The sequence below is a fragment of the Limulus polyphemus genome, unplaced genomic scaffold (assembly GCF_000517525.1).
Source record: "Limulus polyphemus unplaced genomic scaffold, Limulus_polyphemus-2.1.2 Scaffold1971, whole genome shotgun sequence".
NCBI classification, from domain to species: Eukaryota; Metazoa; Arthropoda; class Merostomata; order Xiphosura; family Limulidae; genus Limulus; species Limulus polyphemus.
This window is the reverse complement of record NW_013667581.1, coordinates 31,455-42,274: the sequence shown is the minus strand read 5'-3', so window position 1 is coordinate 42,274 and position 10,820 is coordinate 31,455. Positions and strand designations below refer to the sequence as shown.

At 31.5% G+C, this 10,820-nt stretch overlaps 1 protein-coding gene across 1 annotated transcript in view; it reads left to right on the top strand.

Annotated features, from left to right (window-relative positions):
• Positions 1-10,820, top strand: part of LOC106465525 (centaurin-gamma-1A-like) — a 113,695-nt gene that overhangs the window by 80,037 nt on the left and 22,838 nt on the right. The window contains exons 6-10 of the mRNA XM_022393435.1: positions 4,942-5,076; positions 6,737-6,987; positions 7,550-7,756; positions 8,349-8,426; positions 9,675-9,779. Of these exons, the coding sequence (XP_022249143.1) occupies positions 4,942-5,076; positions 6,737-6,987; positions 7,550-7,756; positions 8,349-8,426; positions 9,675-9,779 (776 nt within the window). The remainder of the gene's footprint in view (positions 1-4,941; positions 5,077-6,736; positions 6,988-7,549; positions 7,757-8,348; positions 8,427-9,674; positions 9,780-10,820) is intronic.

Below are 10,820 nucleotides of genomic sequence, written 5' to 3'. Positions count from 1 at the left end.
TAAGGGTTTAGGTTACGTACGTTAGTTAGTAGTAGTAAGTAAGTAAGTAAGAAGTAGTATATATATATATATATATATATATATATATATATATAGACTTGAATGGTAATCGTGGTAATTTGCTTAGTAGAAAGAGGTTTCGTCTTTGACTGTCGTATATTGTGTAGTGATTAAGTTTTGAATAACGCACATTCACACACTTAAATCCAGATTCATAGTCAAAATCTGGAAACAGGATTGTGTATAGTTTTAAATTTATTTTATTTACGATGGGTGCTGATATGTGATTTTACCAGACTTGTGTCAACTTGTGTGTGTGTGTGTGTTGGGGGCGGACTCGCTGCGACTTGTCACACTATAAAATTTGCAGTCTTAATTTCAGTTAGTATATTTTTCTGGCACAATTTGATCTCACTCTCTTGTATGATATATATATATATATCTATATATAATAAATAATTCGGATAAAAGTAATATAATTAAAAAAAGGTTTTTTCGAGGTACAAACTTTATTTAAAAGTTATTTCTACCTTATATTTGGGCCCGGCATGGCCGGGTGGTTAAGGAGCTTGTCTCGCAATTTGCGGGTCGCGGGTTCGAATCCCCGTCCCACCAAACATGCTCGCCCTTTCAGCCGTGGGGGCGTTATAATGTGATGGTCAATCCCACTATTCGTTGGTAAAAGAATAGGCCAAGAGTTGGCAGTGGGTGGTGATGATGATAGCTGCCTTCCCTCTGGTTTTACACTGCTAAATTAGGGACGGCTAGCGCAGATATACCTCGTGTAGCTTTGCGCGAAATTCAAAACAAACAAACCTTATATTTGTATAAATAAATTTCGAGATTTTAACGTTAGACGTTTAAATTTTCCGGAAACGGCTGAATATCGCTTTTGAATGTTGTGAAGGTCTTTTATCATTAAGAGTATCATCTGAAAAAATAACGGACTAGGTGGTAAAAACTGCTTATTATTACAAGTTTGATGGATCTCGGATGAAAGTTTTCTGATTGTTGAAGCTAACTGTTTCTTTATACAAGTTTTTGATGTCACTGCAGACCTGCGATATACTGAATAATAACATCAGGTGAATCTTGCACATGCGCACAAGTGACTCGTAGCCGAGATGTTGACCCCTTGTATTCGTTACTTGTGTTTACTTGTTGATGTCAAAACTGTATCTTTTACGTTCAGTCAAGTTGATTTTTAAAATAAGAAATGGGAAATATGTATATGTTTGGATAGATGACGTGGCACGTTATAATAATATTAGTTTGTATGATAAAGTAAAAGCGAACTTTCAGCATAAATATTAGTACTATTAAGGAAAAATGCAGAATAGCAATATAACATAAAGATAATTATAGTATCGTAGGTGTCCTACACGTATATACTTGTTTATCTTGATGGGTATAATAAGTTTTATGTTTCGTTACGTGTATGAAAAAATGTAGGTTTATACGGTTACAGTTACAGAGTGAAAAGGTGCTTCTTGATAAACTCCACGGATGTGCATGTTGAAAAGTGGTATTGAAACGGTTCTTCAATAAAGAATATAGAAGTCCAATCTCGATATTTATCAATTTGGGATTATTTTTCTTTATGTATAAGACATTTATATACTTTCGTCCTTTGACATTTTTGGGTTTTGCCAGAATTTCAGCCACAAATGAACACTACGTATTCAGAAGTGGCGTTCGTTGTGTTAAGTGCTTGTATATGCACAGTAATTCTAGTATGTAAATGTCTCAGAGTCTCTTCTGTACAGATTTAACTTGCACACCGTACGTTTCAGTTGATAAACCACGCTCTTCTCGAGACGTAGTTTATCAGCACCATTCTTTCTGGCGATGCTTTTGTTCTTGATACAACCTACGTGCTCTAAGACAGAATGAAATAATTCTTCTTTCCAATACTTTCCTGATGTCCGACTGATGGAAAGTGGCGATTATTTGGTGGTCTGCTTTAGTTTCGACGTTACTATGATGTATGGAATAAGAAATGTTGTTTGATGTGTCTGATCGTTTCTGGCGATGCTTTTGTTCTTGATACAACCTACGTGCTCTAAGACAGAATGAAATAATTCTTCTTTCCAATACTTTCCTGATGTCCGACTGATGGAAAGTGGCGATTATTTGGTGGTCTGCTTTAGTTTCGACGTTACTATGATGTACGGAAGAAGAAATGTTGTTTGATGTGTCTGACCGTTTCTTGCGAGGCTTGAATTTATTACTTTTGGAATTTTTTACTTTGACAGAATCTGTAAACTGTTTCAGGGTATCCACTGTGTAAAAGCAGAATATTAAGGTTTTTATTTGATGAATATATTTCTGTTGTCTTGAGTTCATCCGTTAATGCGATTTGTATGTTATGAGTCATAATGCTACAAGAAGGGTTTTTCTGTTCTTTGATAGTTGAAGTTACTAAATAGTTAAAGTTACTTCAAAATAGTGAGCTTCTGTGTTTTTACAGAATATTCCAATTTAAACCTAAGAGAGGGAAGAAAGAAATTCAAAATAACGCAAGTAGCCTTTTTAGGTTTTAAATACCGTGGCTCCAGATATAGAAATTATAAACATATTTAGTAATATTTTATTAGATGAAGATAAAGGTCGTCTAATTTGCAAAATGTCTCAAGATGCTCCAGTTAGCTACATACTTTGAAAATAGAATATAATGAGGACTAACATTCGTTTGGATATGTACATAAGCATCGCTTGAAAAACCTATGTTCTCTGTCAGGGCGACGTGGCAAATCAATATTAACTAACTCCGTATGATATTAGGAATAGAAAAACAAGTGTTTTTCCTTTTTTTATCAGAGATTACCGGTATTAGTATATCAGTATAAGTATGTGAATGTAACATGCAACATTTTCAGAAAGAGTGAAGTAACTCTGTGTGTGCGCGCGCACACACACACACACACACATATATATATATATATATATATATGCACACACACACACAAGCAAAATCAGATAGATCGCTTTTCAGTAAGCCAGCTGTTGTATTCTGTCCACGTGCAACATGGGTTTGTTACCAGTGACTGGTTACACTGTTAGCAGTCGGTACCAGAGAGAACAATGGCGCCACATATCTTGAGGGGGTAGGAAAAGGGGATAAACTTTGGCGTCATAAAGCTGCTCCGTTAGTAAGCTCAGCACACCTTTTGGTGAAGTCAGGTGCTGTTCGCTGCTTGAATATAACGTGTGTCTGCAGTACAGTTATTGATAATCCTAACCATAAATGATAATTGTGAACCTGAACTGAAAAATGGTAAGTGATGATTTTAGTTTCCTAACTTTTAAGTTTAGTACAAAAAGTTACAAAAATATCTCATTAATTTACAAAGAAGAATGAGTAATAGCACAACGATAGTTTAAAAATTGTGTAAGTGATGTTTAAGTTAGAATATGTAGTACATTTTGAGTACTTTATTCAAAGTTTCACATTCATACACAAACATTTATGCAAGCTGTTTTCTCAAACAGTTTAAAGATTTGTTTTAATAGTTTACATATATTAATGCTTTCTGCTGGGGCGAAAAATAGATCTTAGGGTTTGCTTATTTTTGTTTTTAGTCATGTTTATTTCTACTTAGCAGGGTAAAGCTTGAAAGGTTTTTCTGAAAGTGTTGTTAACCTTTTAAAAGATAGTTCTCTGCCAGCTCTTCCAAAGTCCAAGCTTAGTTCCCCTTTAAATAAAACCACAGTTAGTTATGTACTACAGTTCTGCATCTTAACATATAACCTAAATTAAATTTAATGAGTTATTCTATAAAGTCTTTCATTATAAAAACAATTACATGTTTTCTTATACTAAATCACTTGTAGATACTCAAGACATTTGATAGTCCAGTAAATAGAACAATTCATTTTCTGAAAGAGAGCAGGTTACTACTGCTTGTTCATCAAATTTACTTGAAACAGGAATTGCAATTTTACATTACCATATTAAAAGGACTTACAGTGTGTTTTTTTAACAGAAGAAAGTTTTTTTTTTATACGAATAAGAAAAATAACTGTACTTACTATTTTCATATTGCTGGGATTTCCATCATCAGAAAATAAAATTTATCTTTCATTTCATTATATGAAACTTAAGATAGCATGATGTTTTTTTTTGCCTTTTAACAAAGGTAAGGGATACAAAAAACATTCTATTAGTTTCAAAATATAAATTAATCCTATTATATTTGTTTTGCCTTTAGGATTTTTTTGATCAAACAAACTGAGCTCAAAACTTTGTTTTATTATTTATTACATGCTTTTTACAGTAGTCTAGAATTCTTCTAATTCTATTGTGTCTGTTTTTGTTAGCGAGAGAGAGAGAAAGAAATACTTATCGCAGACTCCTGGCCATCTTATTAAAAGCTCTCTCAATTTCCAGTAAAGACAAAGTAATAGAAACAATGATTCCTGGGTTTTCCATCATTTGTTTTTGTTAATAGAGGAATTTTAATTATGTTTTCACAATTGAACTACTCTCTAAAATACCTTGTAATACTTCAATTTGTATACAAGAAAAGCTGTTCACAAAGCTACGTATGCTCATCTGTTCAACGTTGTTGTGTGGGCTTTCATAAGTTATTATGTGCTGTGGATTTTGTACAAAACTGAGATATCTTTGTTACTCTCTATCCCCAGAGGCACTTAAGCCTAGATTTCTCTCTTTACTGGCAGCTCATATTGCATAAACACTTAAACCAAATGAATATCAGCATTATGATCCCTTATTGCATACTTCACTGCTTATTAGACAAAGCTCAAGGGAAAACATCCCTTACGAGTGAGTTTAGTCACTGCAGTAGGTAAATGCAAGTATTATTTTAAGGAATTGTATGAAAGTGATTTTGTTCAGAGCTGGGAATTTTTTTGTCTCTATGTAAAAGAGAAATTCACTGATAAGTAGAATTTGTTTTATCTTTTTTCTTTTTTTAGATGCTATTAGTGAAAGTAATCCTCGAATCATTGATGATTCACGGGCAAGGAAATTAGCAAATGATCTGAAACGTTGCTCATATTATGAAACTTGTGCTACTTATGGTTTGAATGTAGAAAGAGTATTTCAAGATGGTAAGTAAAATGTTTTTCCTCTTTTATTAAATGCTCACATTTGCATTCCGTTCTATTCTTTATGTTCCGAACAACATATTCAGTTCATCTTTTTGTATCTGATTAGTAGGTTTATTATTCACTTTCAATAAGCTTTTCTTTTTTTTTTTAAGAGCAAAAGCAGTGTTTAAATTCTGATGTTTAAACAGAGACAGCTTTAAGATTTGTGCACAACAAATTATTTTCTTTTAAGTTTTTCTTTATAATTCCAAATAAACTAGCCTGCAGTAATTAAAATTAGATGTCTACACAGTATTTCCAATACTTTATACACTTATGTACTTGCATATTTGTAGTAAATGTAATAAACTTGTACATCATTTAAGTTTGGATATTATTATGATTTACAGTTCATTTAAGTTTTTCAGGTAATTAGAAATAGTACCCTGTTTAGATACTTCACCTGATATTTTGTTGCTATGGCATAAAATTCTAAAAGTGACAAGTAAACATAAGTACTAAAAACATTTTCTAGTTTTATGAGTTACACTATACTTCATATACTTGCAACATTATAGTACCAAATATTAGGGTTGGATGTGACCTAATGATTGTGTGTTAGTCTTTAAATCTGAAGGTATGTGGTTCACACTCTGTTGCTATAAAAATGCACTCTGTACTTTGGGAGCATAGGTATGTTATAAGAGCAATGGTCAAATCTCACTATTCAGTTAGAGTATCCCAAGAGTAGGCAGTGAGTGCTGTTTCCTTCCATCTAGTCTATCAGTAAAATTTTGAATGGCTAGTTCAGATAGCCCTTGTGTAACTTTGTACATATTTTTGATCAAACACCTAGTTTCAACTTATAAAAATAGAAAAGAAACATTATTAGTTTATGCAACTCGTCTATTTTTTTATCTGTGTAGATATTTTCACCCATATTGTTCAAGTATGTTTTAAAGTTACTGAGAAATGAAATGTTGGGCAAACATTAGTTTCCGTTCCACATACTCTGTTGGTTTCCCAAATCCAGGTAATAAAAATTAAAATTTTCTGTGAAGTAGGAGGCCAAGAATAATTGTGATGTAACAGAAAATTATATTCAGTCTCGCATTTATCTAAGCTGTAAAATATTGACAGAACTTTAGAATATAAATTTTTGTATTAAATATTTCATACTGAAATTTAACAGATACTTCATTCAGTCTCTTTGATGCTTTGGAGTTCTCAGATTGTTCTAAAAACATGTAGAATGACAAGTTTGTGGCAGTAATTATGTTCTAAATATTGTTTGATTCTATTTTTGTCAAACATATTAAGTTTACTTTTATAAATGTTTGATAACTTTACTTTTTCTGGTATATAATGTAGTTCAGCGAATTCAATGCAATACTTAAATAAATCAATATAGAGAAAATAAAAATGGTATTATAATAAACCTCCTTCTGTGGATCATCTTAAAAACGTTTAATCATTTAAGAACAAAAAATATGAAAAGTTGCATTTATTTTTAATTATTGTACACCATATTTAAGAAATAAAATCACTCCATTTTGTTTTATTAACTTAATTCTTACTAAATTTAATGATTTTTAAGACTTGTATTTTAGTGAATGAACAGAAAACATTTTTCAATTATAGTAGTAAAACAAAAATGTTTAAATTATTTTTCATCACACAGCCTGTCAAAAAATTGTGCAGCAGAAAATGGCTACGCTAACTTCTAGTTCTTCACACCCTGGCACACCTATTAGTCACCAGATCAGGTGTAACTACTACATCCCAACACCTACTCCTTTGTCAAGTGGCAACACTAATAACGGGTATATCAGTCAATTAAATGCCAACAACGTAGTCTCAGGGGTTGCAACCACATCATCAAGTCACAGTCACACTGTCATCACACATTCTCAAAATACCAAGATTACCATGGTGAGTTCTCAGGCACAAGTTTTATATCCTATTAACAATTTGCAGACAGAGAAAAATTTGCAGAAGTCTGAATTGTACTTATATTTATTCATCTTTTTATGAAGTTTTGATATTCTTTTATACATTAGAAAGTCTCCGTAGAGGTAGGAAGTTTACAACTGAGCTAATATCACATTGTAGTCAATAAAGAATCAGTTTTCTATGTGGATATATATGATATTGATGTCTTGATGTATTTTGATTATTACAAAAAGAACATTAACTCATGCTGTTGTGGCCCATGTGAAATTTGTAGCATGTTCAGGATGTGCCACCATTACAGTTGATGCAAATTATATAACACCTAGTAGTAATTGTAGAAACAAAGGCAATATTATAGTAACATAATATGTGTTGAATAACGTTTATAAGAGAAATACCAATGAGTTGAACTCTTCTTAAACTATAAGAGAATGGTATATAATTATGAACAAGTGAAATGTACTAAGAAAGAAAACACTGATCAAAAGGATTGGATCTGCATGAGACTATTGAGTAACTTGAAATAATTTATTTTGTGTAGGAACCAAACTCTCGAGACAAAGCTTCAGACACCAATGCTGCTGACTCTTTATTAAAGGAATCAAAACTCGAGAAACCAGAACGACCTATTATTGTGGAACCTTTAACTACCCCAAATCTTACACCAAAGGATTCAAAAGATCTTCCAACACCAAGTTCCACCCCAACTACGTCTCGCAAAACACGCAGACGGTCTAATCTGTTTCCCGTAAGTTACAATTACAGCCGATTTTCTGAGTCTGTTGAAATGTGGAATCCATTAGCTTATACAATCCTACACTTAATTTGAATTTCATGAAATTCACAAACAACAAGTAAGATAACAAGAAGTGATAAAATTCCTAATTTTATCAACTTGTATACAGCCAAGTAAAATTTCACATCCGAGGAAATATTTCAAATTTACAGCAATTAATAATAACTACAAAAAGGGTATTCTCGCTTGTTTTTAGTTTTGAGTTCACAGTATATACGTTGTTTGATCATAGTACCACTTCATTTCTTTTAATTGGTATTTCTGACCTCATTAGAATAACTTCATGTTGTTAGAACATAATGTGTGTTTTTCTAACTTAGTTCAATTTACCTAGAATATTAATTAGAATTTTAGGTTTTAAAAAGTTTAAAAATATTCAGTTAAATTAATAATGGACATTTGGATTCAGAGTTGGTGACTTTTGTAAAAAGTCACCAAAATGTTATTTGGATTTGATATATTTTAAACATAGAAATATGTTTTTGTTTTATTTAGATGAAGATTTAAAACCTACTGATACTAATAACAAAACATCTTTTTACAGCCTCTGAAAAAAGGAGAAGAAGACAAAAAATTAAAGAATGGTGAAGTAGGTAGTGGAAGACATATTCCTCTAAAACAGGTAAGAAAGGGTTTTTTTGTTATCGTTCTCTTTTATTGCATGTATGTTGCTGTGATCTTTTTCTTCATCTTTTATAAAACTTGCAGTGTGTGTGTGCATACTTATGTTATAGTAAGTGTGTAGGTATTTAGGAAAAGTCTTTAAGGATTTTGCATCGATTAATGAAATTTCGCATACTGACGGATCAATGCGCACATTATCCAGTTAACCAAACAATGTGCAAAAATGTTTTGTAGTCTCTTACATTAAGGTGCATTCTCCAATGATATTGATGATTATTCGAAATATCCAAAGAATCTGTAAATCATTCACTTCTACACATGAATCATAATATACATACTCTACAGATTTATAAGTCTATAGGTGATCTTTGCCGTTTCGTACATTACATGTATGTGTACTGTTTGATCTTTCATTTAGTTTCTGTTCTAATATTGAGTTTGATGCTACTTTTCCTATTACTTTTGTTTATATATTTATTCTATCATTTATTATGACACTGGAACATCATCCTCATTTATATAAAAATATATATATTTTTTTGTATTCTGATCATCATCATCATCTGTATTTCAGAATGGTTTTAGAAACATCTCTAGTAATAATAATATTATGAATACTTCACTTTAAAAAATAGTATCTCTGGGTGCTAAAATACTGTGGTCCTTAAATACTCTGTTGTTTTTTTGAAGCTGATATAGAAATATATAAAATATTAATGAAGAAGTAACATCATTTACGAGTAAGGTTCTGTATCGTACATCTTTGTGCTATTAAAAATGAGCACACTTCAAATGCAGGATACAGGTTTTTATCAAAATATTGGCCTCTCTTACTTATTCTCAGTGTTATGTAAAATTGAATTGAATTAAACAAATGCACACTGCATACATTTTGCAGGTGCATTGTTTTTCTGTTTGTTTGTTTCAAGCTTTAAGCATAGGTAGTATTATTATTGTTTTATGTAATATTTTGATCTTGCATTGTACACAACAATAATAGTAATAATGGTTTATTATTTACTGTTTTGGTTGTAACATAATATATTGGGATTAGTTATGAGAGAGCTACTATATCCCTGCACAAACACTTTGGGGATAAAATAAATGAAACATTGTGTTACAGTAGCATGCTTCCTAGCTGTTCTTAACACCTGTTTATGTCATATGAGATTTCATGAAATTTATTTTTAGACATTTTTTCCTGTGTAACTCTCTTGATAAACTCATACATTTGTGGCTGTCATAGGGTTACCTGTATAAACGCAGCAGTAAAACACTGAATAAAGAATGGAAGAAGAAGTATGTAACTTTAACAAGTGATGGTAGATTAACATATCATCCAAGTCTTCACGTAAGTATTTTTCTACATTTTAATTTTTACAGGGGCTTAAAAAGCAATGTGCGAAGTAAAAAATTTCAAATATATGTATAAAAGGCAAAATAATTTTGAAGTCAATAATATAGAAAGTATCGTGTATTACCCCCCCCCCTCCTCCCAAGTAGATGTTACTTCACTCTTTCTGAAAATGTTGCATGTTACATTCAGGTAATTTGTTGTAAAACCAAATGTTGCTACATCAAGCCCTAATGATACATAATTTCAATGTTACTTACAGTTACTGCATGTAGACTTTTAATAATTGTAAAGTTAATTCAATGAAATTATAATTGTCCATCAAGATAGTATTATGTGAACTAAAAAGTTCTATGAAATGGTGAAAAGTACTTTCTGCTTAAGTCTTAAGCTCATGAACTCCTACTAAAAGGACGATTTTTTCATAACCTGAGCTAACTACGAATCCAGTCAGAAAATACTCAACTTTGAAAACATTTTACTCTTGAACTTATTTCATACATGTGTTTAGAAGATTTGTTGCACTCTGTGTTTTATGTAATAGCTCTTATCTTCTCATGCTGTGGCCTGAAAAGTTATTTCAGCTCTGAGGTCAGTGAAATTATACTTGTTTTCTCTGCAACTCTTCTAGACACCATTTTTTATTATTGAAGAGTAAGAAGAATTTTATAAAAGGTCAATTTTGTCCTTCCCGTCAAATATCCAGTTTCTCATTTAAGTTCAGCACAATGATCTTAAACAGTCGTACAGTCAAATTATACTTCTATCAGCTTTGAAAGCTTTTGCCTGATTATATGTTAAAATTAACATGATGTGGCTGTATCAAAATTGCTTGTAGGAAATTATTAGGTAACTTCTACAGTAGACAACTGGTAATGCTGTTTCTTCGTAAAAATACATATACTTATTATATTAGTTATATATTAGTCTGCCCATATCATTATACAGTTCAGTTTGTTTCTTTGTGTGCATTTATGTAAACACACATACACAGAGTAATGAAAATAACATAGAAACACACAAGCAATGCACATATAG